Source organism: Nyctereutes procyonoides, unplaced genomic scaffold, assembly GCF_905146905.1.
Source record: "Nyctereutes procyonoides isolate TBG_1078 unplaced genomic scaffold, NYPRO_anot_genome, whole genome shotgun sequence".
NCBI lineage: Eukaryota > Metazoa > Chordata > Mammalia > Carnivora > Canidae > Nyctereutes > Nyctereutes procyonoides.
The window spans coordinates 53,743,222-53,759,980 of NW_026575135.1; the positions used below are offsets into that span (position 1 = coordinate 53,743,222).

At 54.8% G+C, this 16,759-nt stretch overlaps 1 protein-coding gene across 3 annotated transcripts; it reads right to left on the reverse strand.

Annotated features, from left to right (window-relative positions):
• Positions 1 to 1,535: 1,535 nt before the first annotated feature.
• On the reverse strand, positions 1,536 to 16,316 carry PDLIM4 (PDZ and LIM domain 4). Of its 3 annotated transcripts, XM_055302682.1 has the most exons (8): positions 16,139 to 16,198; positions 14,908 to 15,145; positions 10,928 to 11,079; positions 7,143 to 7,224; positions 2,806 to 2,987; positions 2,435 to 2,598; positions 1,991 to 2,108; positions 1,536 to 1,853 (listed from the first exon to the last, which is right to left on the reverse strand). In XM_055302682.1, exons 2-8 carry the CDS (start codon positions 15,100 to 15,102, stop codon positions 1,649 to 1,651), a joined length of 1,098 nt encoding a protein of 365 aa, XP_055158657.1. In that variant the 5' UTR covers positions 15,103 to 15,145; positions 16,139 to 16,198; the 3' UTR covers positions 1,536 to 1,648. The 3 variants fall into 3 exon arrangements, with proteins under 3 accessions (XP_055158657.1, XP_055158658.1, XP_055158660.1); XM_055302683.1 differs by lacking the exon at positions 14,908 to 15,145 and having other exon boundaries at positions 16,139 to 16,316; XM_055302685.1 differs by lacking the exons at positions 1,991 to 2,108; positions 14,908 to 15,145 and having other exon boundaries at positions 1,648 to 1,853; positions 16,139 to 16,316.
• Between the last annotated feature and the right edge of the window lie 443 nt (positions 16,317 to 16,759).

Below are 16,759 nucleotides of genomic sequence, written 5' to 3' on the forward strand. Positions count from 1 at the left end.
TCTACTTTTTTACGCTGGTTCTTGCCAAATGAGTGTGTCGAGTTAGGGTCACAGTTCAAAAAGATTTGTTTGTTTGTGTCTTTTTCCAGAGCCTGACAGAGTCTTAACTTTGACAAGTGGAAATGCACAACAGACTTGTAAATCAGTTTGTAAACGAAGAACAAGGAGAGACTTGTCATATTAAACTGTACAACAGTAGTAATTAAATCAATGCGATAGTGTCAATGGAATTGAGTCCAGTAACAGAGACTCTAACAAAAACATGAAAAGGTCCTATCACTAAGAAGTTAAGTAAGTCTCAGAAAAAAACGAATGAAAGGTTTAGGACAATTCACTCAAGAACTCTTGGATGGAGAAGGCCATTCTGTTCCCCACTGTTCAGTCAGCGCCCAACAGCAAATACAAGAAATACTTGTCGAATGAATGCCATCACGGGTAATCAAAGGAGTGCAAATTAAAGCAAGTACATATCGTATTTTACTTATCAGATTGCCAAAAACGAAAAAAGAGAGAGAGAGAGAGAATATCCTGTGTTAGGAAGAGCCTGAAAGAAATGGGTGCTGTCGTGTGCTGATGGTAAGACTGTGAACTGATAAGTCTTCTGTGGTTTTCGATAGTGCAAAATTGAAAATAGCATAAACGTTCTTTAGTCGAGACTCCCTAAATAAATGGGGACTAAGTGAATGAGGTTGCTTCTGGCCAGGAGCAAGCTGTGGAGAGTGGGGATCTGTTTCCATGTGACCCGGAGCTCAGGAGAGTCTGTTGCAGGTGAACAGCTATAATTCAACCACTCTGATATCATTTATATTTTTCAAAAGTGTGAGTCTGTACCAGCATGTGCAACAGAGCCATGAAAGGCTCCAGGTCACCCCACCGCCCTGTAACCCCCAGGCCTCTTAGAAGTGGCTGTGTTTACCCTTGGCTTTGGGGATAGGAGCTAAGGGAAGGCCGCAGCCCTAGGCCCTCCAGCTCCGGCCGCCTTCTCTGGTCTCTCACTGCCCCTCCCCAACAAACTCTAAGTGCGCCCCCTGGTGGGAAGAGAGGGAAAGGGGAAAGAAAAAGGGGTCGCGGCAAGAATAAAGTGACAGGGGGCAGGAGAGAAGAGAGGAAGAAACCCGTGAGAACGCCAAGAATGCCAGCAGGAGGATAACCGCCCAGGACAGTCCTGATGATCTTACCGCGCTCCGCAATACTTCCTGCACCTGCTGGTGGCCAGACGGGACCTTTCCTGTCTGTGCTCGCCTTTGTCATACCTTTGCACACACAGTTCCTCACCCTGAAGAGCAATTAATCTCCTTCCCATCCCTTAGTTCTCTGCTGACCTTTCCTGCCTCCACCGAGGTCAGAGCCCTTGGTGTGACATCACTTATAGCACCCCAGACCTCACCTCCCTGTTAATATAACCTCGCCTTGTGATTTATGGCTGCTTTGCATCTAGCCTGTGGCCTCCTTGAGGACGGCACAGCCGCTGGGTTGCTCACCGATGCACCCAGGGCCTAGGACGTGCTTGCCAGCTGAACAGAGGCACTGCCATGTTCAAGGCTGAGCAGAGGGAATTTATTAGAGAGGCAGAGGGCAAATGCATATTTACACGGACCACGCGGGGGCATTAAAAGCAGAAGCGGGGACGGGAGGTTCCTGGAGCAGCTCAGACTAGTTCCACCTTGGCATTGGGGTACACCGCCACCACGTCGTAGCCCTCAGGTGGCTTGACGCGCGCCTTGGCATGGCTCTCGCAGTAGAGCCGCTCATCCAGAAAGAAATAACCGCGCTGCTTAAGATTCAGGCCGCAGTCGCTGCACATGAAGCATTCAGGGTGGTAGAGCTTGTCCCGCGCCTTGACGATGGTGCCCCTGATGAGGGAGACGGGGAGAGGGCTGATTCCAGCGACTGTCGGATTCCGAGCACGAGCACGCTCCCTTCGCAGGCGCCGGGCAGGGCCAGGAGAGTGCGGGGGTCAGGGTGGGGGAAAGCAGGGGAGGGTACTCACACGATGCCGTGGCCGCAGCGCGTGCACTCGGGCAGTCCCTGCAGGCCGCTCAGCGGAGTGCCCAGCTTGCTGGCAGTGGGCTTGGGGTTGCGGGGACCGCTAGGCCCCAGCCGCTCTCCTGAAAGCCGGAGCGCAAGTGGCATGAGTCCAGTGCCGAGATCAGAAAAGGAAACTACCTCTGGGCGGTGTGGGATAGACCCAGCGTCCAGGACTATCAGCACTGCGACTGGGGACAGGGTGGGAGTGGGAGGGGCCGCAACAAGGGGTGGAGCAGGATTTCGGACCCTGAGGCCCAGCAAGCGGTGTGGGGATGCTGGGGCGCTGGGGCGGATCACTGGGAGGCAGGATGTGGGGGTCGCAAAAGGGTGGGGTCGGGGCGGGGCTATTCAGGGCACCCGAGGGATAGATGTAGGCAGATCCGGGGCAAGGTGGCCAGAGTCTTACCACCCTCCCCGGCCTCTAGCATGCCCTGCAAGTAGCGGAAGGAGCCTGACTGCTTGGGCTCCGAAGCCAAGGGTTCAGCCGGCTCCCGCAGCATCCTGTACACCTCTGAGCCCAGGTCCACTCCGCAGTCACGGCTTCGCGGGAGGCCTCTGGCTGTGTCAGGGCTGGGCAAAAGAGATGCACCAAGGGACAAGGTTGTGGTACCCGCCTTCCCTCTGCTAGCTCAAGGGTCTGGTGAGGTTTTCAAAATAAAACCAGCTGAGACCCACAGATCAAGTGTCAGGGGTCAAGATGTGACCCAGTGAGATCTGAGAGATCTGGGATTAAAATGCGATGTGGGTGTGGCTTCAAAGGCCACTTCTCTGTACTACCTGTGAAGTGGAGACACATGCAGAGTGCTCATTTGGGTCAGTAAAGTAGCCTCACTGCTGCTGCCATTGTGATGGAATGGGAGATGAGATGGCTGCCCATAAGGAGATCCCAGGCCTGGCCTGCCATCTTCTAGCCCAATCCCGGTGGCTGAGGGCCTCCTGCTGGTCGCTGGACTGCCATCCTACAAGAGAGAGGGGCCTGAGGCACTGAGAAACCATCTGGGGTAGGGCCATTCTTCTGGCCTTTCCTTATACATTCCATCCTTAGCCTGTTATGCCAGACCTTCTTGGATATTGGCTGGTTACCCCTGCTCTGGCATCTCTGAGCTGTGATGCCCAGCCAGGGAAGGGCTGAAACTTGGGTTTGGTTCAGCCCCAGAAGAAATGAGAAATGCCTGAGGAAAATCAGACACAGAAACCTGAGTAACTGTGTCTCAACCTTGGCACATGAGCCATGTGGTGGTTCTGACCACCAGTGTCCATGACAGATGGTATTGGGGCATGACCATTCCAACTAGCCTTTTAAGGCCAGCGTGACTAGAGCAGAGTGTGTGGCTTCCTTGCAGAGATGGTCCTAGTGCCAGGCCTTCTCGCCTGCCAGAACTGTGCTGGGTATTGTATGGGCCCATAACTGGGAACATGAAAAAGAAACCCCTGTCCTGAAGCCAGGAAGAGTCATCAATCATTGTGTGCCCAAAGCACACAATGGGTTGGGTGCAGACTGAAGTTCAAAGCCATCATTGTGAGGTCAGCCCCCTTTAGGCCTGTACCTCTGCCTCCATTTCATGCTCCCCAGGGCAATATGCATGGCCTGCTATAGGCATAGCAGGTGAGAGGCAGTGGTTGGGCCAGAGCTTAAGGATCCCCACTCTACTTCTCCATGGCCAGCCTGGTGCCCTTGACTGAAACATTTGGGGAAATGCCTTGAACATGCCTCCACAGCATAGGAGAAAAAAACAGTGTCTCCCTGGGTATGGATCCTAATGGAGACTGGGGATCTTTGTCTCTGCTGAGCCCAGGACTATGTTGTCCTTAGCTTGCAGGCATATACAGGCATACACACTCTCAAAGAACTTTCACAGACAAACACAAGCATGAAGACAACATACAAGTACCAGCCAGTCCACTGACATATACCTAATCACACATACACAGTCTCATATACTCAGAGCCAGTGCTGGTCACCCTGGGGATGACCATAGTAGCAGCCTCCATGGCTGGGATGAGGTTGGTGGCCAGAGCAGCCGACTTAAAGATGAGGCACAAGGGTCCAGGCCATGAAGGTGGGTCTCAGCCTCAACCTGGGAGGTGACATGTAAATTTCTCCTCTGCTCTACACTGGGGACGAGGAGACTAGGTGGTGGGGAGAAGATGCTTACTCTATGGGGAAAGAGCCTGTATTGGACTCAGGCAGCCTCCAGCACTGGGGCAAAATGGAGCCTGCAGAGCTTTGTCTGGACCGCTCCAGCTTTTTCTGCAGCCTCTGAGCTGGGCGGGAGCTTGGGGAATTGGCGGACCAGCTGCTGAATGGGAGTGGTGCCCCCATTTCCCCTACCTCAACAGACAAAGGGAGGGTCTCTTGCTGCCCAGGTGGGCCTCTATCAATGAGGCAATAGCAGTAGGAAAACCCACTTCCCCACTAGCCAAACAAAAGCCCCTGAGAAACCTGAGCACTTTTGCACATGTGTTTGCAGGGCAGACAGGCAGGCAAGGCTGGCCTGGCCTGTAATGGGGACCAGATGGGACACAGGCTGTGGGGGCAGGGCTGGGGCTGGTACAGAGGAGGTTTCAACAGGAAGGGGAGTCAGAAGGTTCTGGAGGAAGGAGCCCCCACTCACCCAGCAGGGTGTGGGAGTCCATTGCAGGGTCATCAGAGCCACTGCCCCTCCCCCTCCCATGGCCACCCATGCAGCCGCCTCTCTAGGTCTGAACTCGGTGGTTCAGACACACATGGTGACCTCAGTCTCAGTTTGAATCTCAGCTCTATCACCTCTCTGAATCTGTTTCTTCATCTGTGAAATGGAGAATGTGACAGCCTTTACATCCTAAGTTCCTTGTGGGAATAAAATGAGACAGTTGCACATAAAGCACCTAGCATAGTGCTTGGCACGCAACAAATGCTTGTTAGATGAAGGGCTGGCATGGACATTCCTGAGTTCCTATTCCTATTTCTAGACTCACCCCTGCCTGACCCCACTGTGTGGTAGTGCACCTGGTGCTATGTGCTCGCCCTCTCCGAGTATCTGCCAGCCATTGATTTGGTTGTTGAAACCTCAGTGGGATAATCAGCAGAATGGAGGTAACTGCCTGCTTGCTCATTAGCTCCCACATGACTGTGGTCAGAATCTGGGACACTCAGCTTGGATGGAGATGGGCACTGAGTCCAAATGAGCAGGTGGCGCCCATGGGAGGCCAAACTCCAGCTCTCTGCTGGTCTGGAGAGGACAGGCTGAGTGTGTGAGGAATGCCTGCTCTACTTGGCTCACCTGGTTCTCAGCTTAAATGCCATCCTCTCCAGGAAACCTTCCTGATCATCATCCTTCCTCTGCCCAATGGACCAAATACCTCTTCTGTTCCCACATAAGTAAGGCCTGAGGGAAAAAGGGTCTCCTATGGCTCTACATGACCTGCACACCCTATGTGCATCGGGGGTGCATCCCAGGGTACCTTGTGGTCTTAGGGACAGCTGTGGTTTTCTCCTTCCCTGATGTCTTTAGCTGGGCCCACCCACTCCTCGCTGCAGGCAGAGGGTGGGAGCACTGTAGGGACAATGGGCCCTGTGTCTGTGTTCCTGAGGACACGGCCTTGCGGGGGCTGGGTGGGGGTGTTTCTGTCACCACCCATGGAGCTCATGACTTTTAAGTACAAGAGGAGGACGGCAGCTGAGGGGCAGCCTGATTGCTTATAGAAAATCCCTCTGACTCCAGCTGAGCACTGGCAGCCTGGCCCTTGAGGAGGTCAGTAAGGGGAAGTGTGGGGGCAGGGCAGCTGCTCACCAGCCCCCTACCCCCTGCCCCCAGGAACCCTGGCCTTGAGCCTTTCCTGAAGGACAGAATAGAGGTGAGATTCAAGTTCCAAAACTCAGGCGCTCCTGCCCTATGCATCCGGCACTCACACGTGACAGCTGGCCTCCCATATGTGTTGGGGGCCAGCACTGTGCTGCTGCCTTCCACCTGGCCTGTGTCAAGCCTGGCCGATTTGTCAACCCCTGCTCACCCCTGGCCCCTTGCACCAGGGCAAGCTTTGGAGACACAAATGTAGCCATGAATCTCTGCAGGAACAGCTGAGGTCCTGGGCAGAGAAAACCAAGAGACTGTCTGTGGTTCCGCTCCGTCTCTTTATCCCTGGCCTCTGTGCTCCCACCCACAGGAGCTTTCTTTTTTCTGAACCTATGATGCACAATCTCAGTTCTGTGCCTTTGTATGTGCTTCCTTGTATGCTTCCTTTCTCTATGCTGCTTTGCTGGCCTTATTCTTCCTAGCCCTTGGGTCTTGGCTTGGATATCCCCTCCTCCAGGAAGCCCTCTCTGAACACTTAGGTGAATCATGTGCCTACTCTGGAATCCCTTGGCCCCTGGCTTCTGCCATTCCAGAATTGATAAGTGCCTCTTCCTTTTCATAACGGGTACTTCCTCGCAAGTAGTAAGCATCTGGCCTCGGGGATTCCAGCAAAATCAAGGTAGGGAACAAATATCAGAACAAGAGGATTGGGAATAAATGGTGAGGGAGATGGCCTTCTATACAGTGAAGGCTTCATGGTGAGAAAGTAGATACAAGCAGGCCCAGGAGGCCATGGCCCCACATGCTGAGCCCCACAGCTCTGGCTCCATCACAGGCCAGTCCAATTTCCACCTTATTCAAACTCTGTAACCCAGAGATGTTGAGCTGGCTCTGGATATGTCAGCCCTGCCCACTTGGTTACCCATTAAGTCCATGGCAAAACAAGGCCCTAAAATAGCTTCTTTCTGCCCCTTTCCCCCATTTGAGGACAGTATCATAGTTATGAGTCCCATCATACATGCAAAGGTGGGTGACTGTGGCCTGAGGTCTACGAGGTGCAATCACAGGATGGCCAGGAGAAAACTTTAGTCTTAAATAAGACATGGAAGTGCTGCCTAGAGTACAGATAGAACCCCCAGCCGCTACGCATCACCTGGGGAGCAGAAGATGGGGCATGGACATGGCCCAGAGAAATTTGCTGCCTCAGTCTCTGGCCTGGATATCTGAAAGCTACAATGAAGACATCTAGTACAATTAAGCCCATGGACTAGGCCTGGCTCCTCTGTCTTGGGCTTGCTCTGAATCAGGCCAGGCCAGGCGGTGTCTGTCCATACATACCTGGACCTCAGGGTCAATGTGGATTCTCTGTGCTTGAGCTTTGCTGTCCTCTGGGGCACCAGGCCAGCTCCTGCCTTCAGGTCTGTGACAAGGAATTAGGACAGTCAGATATGTCTGCTTACTGTGCTTACCATGACTGGGACCAGGACCAAGAGGGGCTGGGCTCTGGCACCCTGCATGGCAGAGGACACCACCACAGTGCTTGCACCTGCATCAGAATTTGGCCGTTGTGGCAAGGACACATAACTCTAGATCTGCCACCTGCCTAGGGCGAGGCGGTGTGTTCCATCCACACCAGCTGCTCCATGCCTCTCTGGTCTCATTCCCAGACAGGATGCAACAGAAGCCCTGCAGCTTCCTCACTTTTTCACCCTTTCCATGGCCTCAGCAAAAAGAAGACAAGCTTGTAGCAAGGCACACCAGGCCTCACACATTGATCAGCTAGGATCCCATCTGTTTATCCTCTTCCATCCACAGCCTCTGGCCTAGCCTGGAGGTCAGGCATCCATGGGCTCTGGGGGAGGTGACATAAAGCCTTTGAGGGGAGGGGTGCACCTCCCCTCTTGCTGCCGGCAGAGTCATCACCAATGTCTGCCCAGCCCAGATGGGAAACAGGCCATTAGGAAATTCCTGCTTCACCATAGAAACCAAAAACCAAACACCACTCAGGAGGGAGAAAAACATCATAAACCTGCCATAAGCGGGGCAGGCGGGGCAGGCAGAGGCTATGGGCCTGGGGCCCAGTCCTGCCATTCAGTAGCCCTGCGAGGAGGCAAGGCAGGAGGGTGCATGGACCCTGGACTGACAGATGGGTGTGAAGTGAGGCCAGTTACACGGAAGTGGAATAATGTCCCCCACTTACTTCAAAAGGCCTCCTGGGGCTTTCCAAGGTCTCACCACTGGGTCAGCAGCTCAACACGGCCTCTTTCACCCCCACTCACTGAAGGATTTTAACTATCTGTCTACAGCTGTAAACCACACTCATTCTACACTTCCTCACCTTGGTCTGTTCCTTAACCTGGTACAGACTAACCTCTCTTCCCCACAGCCTTCTGCAGGCCTATGTGTGACCAAGGCTCTGCTGCCCTAGGGCAATACCATCCCCACTTGCACCTGGCCCCAGCCCTCCCAAGTGACTCCCCTAACTCAACAGCTCTACCTGTGACCTCTACCCACTCAGAACTCTGCTGGGATAAATCTAGGACATCTCATGTGGCTATACTGCCTTATATTTCCCTGAAGTTTTGTCCAGAAGAGAATCACAAGCCTGAGGTCTGAAGGTCAGAGTGCACAAAGCAGCCAGAGCAAAGAGTGTGGCACAAGGCATCAGATCACAATGAAGGGCTCATTCAATCTCCATCCCTAGGTCTTCACTTCAGGCTGGACAGGTGGCAACACCTACCATCTTTAAGCAAAATGACAGCCCAAGGGTGGACCATGCAACTGTATCTTGTAACACACAATAGGCAACACAGATCTCACCAGAAGCCCAGGGTTGAAGCTGATGCCAGGAAGGCTCTGGGCCTACAGAACTTGTCCAGAAAGTATGGGTTAGCTTAGATTGTTGGATAAGTGGCTCTGAGTTGGAGACAAAATAAGCATAGCAGGGAAGCTCGGCCTTTCCCTCACTTTTCATCCTATGGAAAAGTCTATGGAGGATTAGAGCCCTCTGTACACAAGATAGCATGTAGGGAAATGGTCTGGGTAGAGCTATGGGGGAGGAGGCACAGAACAGCTCTCTCCAGCCAGTTTACCAAGCTGATCCTCCATGGAAACCATGTTGAGGGGATCTTTGGAGCATAGGTCCTGGCATAGCAGGTAAGAGAGAGAGCAGGGTTAGAGAGACCCTGTGAGATGTTGCCCAGGAGAAAAAAATGCTGACCCAGAGGGTCAAAGTGGCCTTCATGTCTTGGTCTTCCAGAATCTGCATGTGTGAGAACTGGGAATAGGGAATGGAGGACAGAGCCCCAAATTTACACCCTGAACAGACCCAGTAAGTACATCATAAGCATTCAATCTCCCAGTTATAAGGAAGGAAAGGAAACTGAGAGTTTTGAGATTAAATCACTTGCTAGAGGACAACACAGTTCTCAAGTGCAGAGCGAGGACTTGAACCCAGACCTGTGATAGTAGAGAATGTGCTCTCACCTTCTCCATGGCCAGACAGCATTTAGGGGCAGAGTAGAACAGGTCAGGGGACCCCTGGCTCTATCCATGCTTGGCTTGGAACAAATGACCAGGAAAGGAAGGAAGGAAGGAAGGAAGGGGGACCTCCACCCTGCCCCTACCCTGCTACCCTCCCCTGACATTATTCCCTCTGGGAACCTCCTGACTCAGGCCCCCTATAAACACCCCCCTGCCCCCTACTGCCTCCTCCATCCCACTACTACCAGGGCTTCCCTTCTTTAGCCATGCAAATTCAAGGCCGGAGGTGAGTCAGGGCCCAGGAAATCAGCCAAGTGGGGTGGCAGCAGAGGCTACTCATGGACAGAGCAGTGCAGATATTTCCCCCAACCAGACTATAGCCTCAGTCTGGGAGAGGGTGATGAATGTGATCCTGCTTGGTAGAGAAGAAAACCCAGGCTCATAGAGGTCATCTGGTATACCTAAGATCCCACAGAGTCTGGATGAGAACCAGCTCTGCTGAACTCCCTGCTCTAGCCTTGGAGTTTCACTCAGCTCCAAGAGCACAGTCAGGAGGGTCCTGACCCCAACCTGGACCCAGATCCAGGCCAGACACACATGGAGGCAATGTCAGAAGCCTTCCTGACACGTTTAATGGCTCCCAGCCCTGCCAGCTCAAACGCATAGTTAGCTGTGTTGTGGTTTGGGGAGGCTTTGCCGACACACATCCACAGGGGGAGCATGGAAAGTCCCTGTGAGCAGTGAACGTGGCAGAGCTGCACAGTTTTATCTGACTTCTCTCGTTCCAAGTAAGACATGGGGAAGGGAGATCCCACTCAGCCAGGACCTGGCAAACTGCCTTTAGAGCTGAACAAAGACCCAGGGCCTGAGTAGCGCTGGAAACGCCTCAGGTGGCCCTTCCATCCTAGACCATTTTATGGCACAGAAGGGGCTTGGAGAACCCCCAACCTCCCCTTCATGTAGGCTGTAGGGCATTATACAGTCCACAGCATCCAGATTTAACAAGGGCAGACACATGGGCCCTAGCGGGGACGACCGAGGCAGGGCAGCCACGGGGTGATAGGAAAGGTCAGCAACCACTCCTAGAAGAGAGAGAGACCCTAGAGTAAGTTTTGCTTCCCCACTCCTTTGCTGTGTGACTTCAGACACCGCTAACCTTTTTGAGCCTCAGCTATCTCATCTGTAGTGTAGGGACTATACCAGGTGCCACCCAATTAAGCAGGTTTGAAGGCTAACTGAGGTGTTGGACAAGAAAACACTTTGAAATGGTCATCAAGCTGATCACTCTGGGGTGGGGAGAAGAGTGAAATCCCTCACCACCCCAGAGGCTACCCAGGTCTTATTTCAACACTGATTTGGGCTGCCTATCCCCTCCCCATAAGTCCCTCAATGTACTTCCAGCCCTGAACTAACAGGGGGCTTCTTTGCTTCTTAAATCACCCCCATCTCCAAACGGTGTCTGGCAGGCCACCAGAAAAGCACTGCTTCCCAGGGCCGGGGTGCCATAGATCTGAGGCAGAGAGACTGTGGGAAGCCCGGCTCTTCCAGGATGCTGGCCAGTCTTAACTTATCCTCCTCTTAATTCCACCCCTTGCCCCCTCCCCACCCCATCATCCTGGCCCACCCCACCCTGTGCGTACCTGCTCACAGAAAGTGTGAGATGGTCATGGCAGCCCTTGATGCGGTTCTGAGCTTCCAGGTGTGTCATGAGCTCTGTGCTTTCACCATTAATGGCCTGGATCAGGTCTCCAGGGCATAGGGCAGCCAATGCAGCCTTGCTGCCAGCGTGGACCTGAAGATGGATAAGCCGGAAGGCTGGGCATCAGTCATTATGTGACCTTGCTGTAGTCTGCTCTAGACCCCCTCTAACCTCAGAACATGGGCTGTGTGGCCCTGTTGCCCACATGACCTGTGAGTGGGAAAGCCCAGAGGCTGGTTGAGTTCCCATGTGGTCTTATTATAGCCTCTGCTCTAAACACCCTCATTTCTAGCACCTGAAGGACCAATGGAGTGTGAGGGCATATAAGAGGGCCTTCTCTGGGACTGAGACAAGTGGGATATGCAAGGAGCCTGCATATGTACCCACGGACGTGCAAGGGACACACAGGGACACATGTGCTCCCAGATACATACAAAGCATGGGCATGTCACAATACCCTACACAGATAGTGCCTTACCCCGACCCATTGCACAGCAGCCCCTTGACCTGACATTTCCTAGTGACTTTGTCTCCCTACTTGTTTCTTCCCATCCCCACCCCCTACATTCACCTCCACCTACCCATACCAGTTGAATATCTAGGGGCTACAGATAGTGCCAGATAGTTTCACCTCCACACTTTTGCCAATGCTATTCTCTCTACCTAGAACACTCTTTCCTTTGACCTCCAACCCTAATTACCAGCTTACTCCTCCTCCTCACCTTCATGTCTTAGCAGAGGAGCCATCTCCTCTAGGAGCCTCCTCTGTGGGCTCTCATGGAACTCTGTGAACCTCCTTTACCACTTTGCTAGTGCCTCATTCTGCGCCTGTGACATCACCTCCCCAGGCATGTCTGGGACCATCTCCTTCCAGCTGCCTGCCTGTACTCCTGAGCCAAATTTTACCTCTGCTTCCTCTGCAGGACAGACACTCACTCACTCAGGCCACCCCAGTGCTACTATTCGTTCCAAGCCAATGGTGTCCATGTCTGGAGCCTCTTACAATGCTGGTCCCCTGATGAGGGTCACATAAATTTTGGGAAAAGCTCATAGAAGGCCTGAGTAAGGAGCCCAGGGGAATTCAAGCAAGAGGGTACTCTTCACCTTATCCCCCATCTCAGCAGAGCCTTTGGAATTAGACTTCAGGCACCCTCATTGAAAAAAAAATTTTTTTTAGGTAATTTCTGTGCCTGACCTGGGTCTAAAACTCACAACCCCGAGATTAAGAGTCACATGCTCTACCAACTGAGCCAGCCAGGGCCCCATAAGCACCCTCATTCTTACCCAGCCTCTCTAGTGGAACCCTTAAGAGCTTCCAGTGACTCTGTTCCTATTGCTGGGGTTGGGAGCTCCTAGAAGCCCAGCTAAGCTCAGCTTATCCAGTTTTTAGCAGTGAGTGGACAAAGCTGAGGTGTTGGCAGCTCCTTGGCTGGAGTCTTGGTGTGGGGCAGTGCCTAAACTGACCTGCCCTGAAAATAGGCTGCCCCAAGGAATATTTTTCTGGAGCATGACACCTTCAGCCCACCATGAATACTAATTCACAGGGCCTCGGCACCTGTGCAGGCCTATCATCCTGTGGTTAGGACCCATTAGACATTATCCCACCCTCCACTCAAGGCCCTGCTCCAGAACCCTCTCCTTCATGGACACATGCTCTGTGACACAGCCTGAGCTTAGTGCTTTACCCAGAACTAGTTCATGGCAACCTTTCAACCACCTAATGAGACAGAGGCTATTCTCTTTCCTACAGATGAAGTAAGGGAGGCTTGGGGGAAGGGACACCTTGCCCCAGTCCCCACGAGGGAGAGAAGTCTTCTTCAGGGGGGCGGCTGGCTGCAGGATGACTCAGCCAGTACAAGGGGTGCATTCAGGCCCCTGTGGGTGGAGGAAGTTCTTGAAAGCAGGGGTGGCTGGGACTCTGCCAGTTCCACTAGCTCGGGGAGTTCTGGTCAGAGAGGGCATGAGGCCAGGAAACCGTGACTCCCCCAACTGCCTTTATATGCATTGTCTTATTAATCCTCCAGGAATGCCCATTTCTTAGGTGAGGAAACTGAGGTCCAGATAAGTGCAGAAGGAGGCTCAATTGATAAATGGCAGAGGGCAGCCCCGGTGGCGCAGCGGTTTAGCGCCGCCTGTAGCCCAGGGCGTGATACTGGAAACCCTGGATGGAGTCCCACATCAGGCTCTCTGTATGGTGCCTGCTTCTTCCTCTGCCTGTGTCTCTGCCTCTCTCTCTCTCTCTCTCTCTCTCTGTCTCTATGAATAAATAAATAAAATCTTTAAAAAAAAAAAGATAAATGGCAGAGATAGGATTTCATTCCAAGCTGACTGGTTCCGTGTCTTATCCACTAACCACTGTGTGATTTTCTGCAAAAGGGAGTGAGGGGAGAGTGCGCCCAGGGGAGAGAGAGAGTCATGGGTAGAAAGATCAGCATGGATAATGGCTCATCTGGGAGAGAGAATAAAAGCAGGCTCCTGGGGTTGAAGCATCATCAGTGAGGAGAGAGAAGTCAGAGAAGAAGCAGGGACCAGATCTGCAGACCTTGTAGATCCAGGTGAGAAGCCGGCATTCCTCCTGGTAGTTGAAAACTACAGAGGGTTCTAAGCAGGGAAGTCACAGGACACAGTTTAATTCAGGCTGATCCCTCTGGCTGCTGAGTACAGGATAAATAGGCAGAATGAAGGCAGAGGGATCCAGTGAGGTCAGCTCGGAGGCTGGGGCATGAGCCAGCCCCCTCACCTGTAGCAGCTCCATTCCTGGGCCCTGCTTCAGTCTGCCCAGCTCAGACACTGTAATAGGCTGGAACTCACAGAGTTTGGTGCCATATTGTCCCATACAGTCACAGCAAGCTCCATACAGGCCTGGATTCCTGTCCCTGCTCTGCTTCTCTGGATACACTACCTTAGCCTCTCTGGGCCTTGGTGTCCCCATCTATAACGTGAGGCCAGAGAGGTCCTTACTTCTAAGGGCTCTTATGAGGACTACCCGAGATAATCAGGGCAAAAAGTCCCCACAACGGGTTGGGCACATGGTGGTGCTCACTTCAGGCTCTGGTTGCTGGGGACCTGGTACCAACACCCATTAGGGTGGGGCCTGGAATGCTGTGGATGCTTAGCCAGGGCCAAACACTATAATTCATAGGAGAAGAAGCCCAGAGCATTGTTCTGGGGGGCTCCCTGAGGCTTCAAGGGCTGAGGTTCTAAGGCCCCAAATCTGCCAGGCAGCCAGCCTCCTCCCTGTCTGAGTGTGGCTGTCCCCCCAGCAGGGTGGGCAGGGGGAGGCTCTGGAAGCATGGAAGAGGTTGGGTCTTGAACCCCCTCAGTAAAGACACTCCGACCGACCATCAGTGTAGACCCTGCCCTTGAGGTACCTGTGGGGCAAGCTGTGGCCTGTGTCTCCCCAGCTCCATAGATCCTCCCAGATCCCAGCCAAATCCAGGCTCAGCCATCCTGATTCCTTGGACCTGAGCTGCTGCCGCATGACTTTGGGGGACAAGGAGGGGTTCTTCCTGGCAAGCCCTCTCTCAGCCTGCCTGCCTGCCTGCCTGCCAGGAGCCTGCATCCCAGTCAGCTCCAAACAAGGCTGCCGCCGCTGCTGCCACTGTGACGTGCTGAGGCCTTTCCTCCACAGGCAGGCAGCCGCGTGGGCAACAGATGTCTCTGCTCCCTGCCGCCTGTGGCCGTCAGCCACCACCACCGAGCCTGTCAGCGGCCTCACGCCCAGAGTGCCTGGCCTGCTGGCTGGCCTAGCACCCCCACCAGCTCGCCTTGGCGGACACACAGCAAGCCATACATGCAGACAGACACAGGGGCGCGCGCGCGCCCACACACACACACACACACACACACACACACACACACCCAGCAGTCTCCCTCAGCGAAGTGGGAGATGAAAGGCTCCCGGATGTGTTAAAGGCCCACCTCACTCAGTCCCAGGAACCTGGTGGCCGTGGGGTAAGGGCAGATGTGAGAAGCCTCCCAAGACAGCTGGGCCTGCCTGTCACCCTGGCTCCCAGAAGTGGGATTCCATGATTCTCTGCTCCACCAGGTGCACAGCCTCTCCCAAGTAGGGGAAAGAAGTCTCAGAAAGCCCAGCCAGCTTGGTCCAGGCTCCATGGAGAAAGGCGGCAGTGCAGTTCTCAGTTCTCCTGACTCAGGTCTGCAAAGATCAGAGCAGTCTGTGTGGAGATAAAGGATGGTCTTCAAATGGCTCCTGCTCCCCTCTGCTCTTTCCACCAGAGTGAGAGACTTCAAGGGCAGGACCTGGGGTTTTTTTGTCCTCTTTTGTCCCCTGGTCTGGGACCTCCAAAACAGAGTCTGACTTCTCACTTTTAGCCCTTTGAAACAAGAGACCCCAAGGCTGGGCCAGGATCCTGTCTTGCTGAGACTGAGCACCCCTTCTGACAGGGCCTGAATCCCTTCCTCTGCTCCTCTCTCCTCCTTAGATTAGCCACTACCCAGGGTTGTGCCCACTCCTCTTTGCCCTCTATCCTAAGCCTTGGGGCAATGTCTGGCCATGGAAACTGGACGAACTGGGCAGAGGCTATTCTGGCCCCTGGCCTCGTGTCCCTTCACAACCCCTTCCCCTGAAAGCCCCAAATTCCTCTTGGTCACTTCCCCTTAGGAGGACTGAGCTCATAGATGAGACTCTGACCAAAAGTGGAGTGAGGAAGTAGGTGGATCTTGATCATGTCATATTCAGAGAGGACCCCAGACCTCTCTGGGGTCACCCAGCTCTACTGGCAGGGACCTCTGATAGAAGAAGGGGCTCTCAATCATTTTGCCCCAAATGCTCAGGCTGGGTTCAGTTTAAGCAGCATTTCTGGGCCTCTGAAGATCTGTCCAGACCCCTGGCCCAGCGCGGTCCTTCACCAGCCCGTAGCGACTCCCCCAGAACGAGAGCAGCAGAGAGGCTGGTGTGTGACCTGGGGGGGATCCTTCAAGGGATAGGGCTGGCAGGCCCGGCGGCAGTTGGGAGGGGCTGGGGGCCCCCAATCTACCCTGCCTGGAAGCCTCTAGAGCCTGTGTCCCGCCCTGGCCAATCCTTGGCTTTCGAGCCTCAGGGACGTCGGGGATCCGGGTCTTGGGTGGACCGCAGGGGCAGCGTCTCCTATCGAGGACCTCCCCGCCGCCCCGTGGCCGCCGGACTCACCCGCGAGATGGTGAGGGGCGCGCTGAAGTCCCGGCCGCCTACCAGGCGGAAGCCCCAGGGCGACGGGCCGCGTAGGGTCACGGAGTGGGGCATCGCGGGCCGGAGCCGCCGCCAGAGCCAGAGCCGGAGCCGGAGCCGGACACCGAAGAGCCGCCGCCGCCGCCGCCGCCGCCGCCGCCGCCGCCGCCGCCTCCGCCTGGACGCCGCGCCCCGCCCCCGAACCCCCCTGCACCGGGCCCCCGCCCCCGCTCCCCTAGCACCCGGATTGGCCCCGCGGCCGGCCCGCCCCGCCCCCTCGGGGGGCCGCGAGGACCCGCCCCTCGGCCCCGGCGCGCGGAGCCCGCACCCCTGCCGCGGTCGCCGAGACCCCGCGACCTGGACCGCCCCGACGTCCGGGATCCTGCCCTGGCCTCGCTCGGACCGCGGGGACCCGAGCGCGAGCGCGGCCGCAGAAGCTCAGGCACGGGCCCTTTGGAGTCCCAGCCTGAGGAGGGGCGGGGGGCGGCCCAGATGGGGGATGGGGCCGTGCCTGGCTCCGAGAACTCCTCGAGGTCCTGGCAGGCCGCCCTGCCTCCCTACCCTACCCTTCGGGGTGGTGCGAGGAGTCCTCTGAACAGCAAA

Excerpts from the sequence above, each read along its gene's own strand:
- PDLIM4 (XM_055302682.1), bottom strand. The coding sequence starts at position 15,102 with ATGGAGCCTGGACCAAGCTGGCTGGGCTTTCTGAGACTTCTTTCCCCT. Across the intron at positions 11,080-14,907 it reads GGTTCCTGGGACTGAGTGAG|GTCCACGCTGGCAGCAAGGC; the intron begins GTGGGCCTTTAA and ends ATCCATCTTCAG. Across the intron at positions 2,109-2,434 it reads GCTAGAGGCCGGGGAGGGTG|GAGAGCGGCTGGGGCCTAGC; the intron begins GTAAGACTCTGG and ends TCCGGCTTTCAG.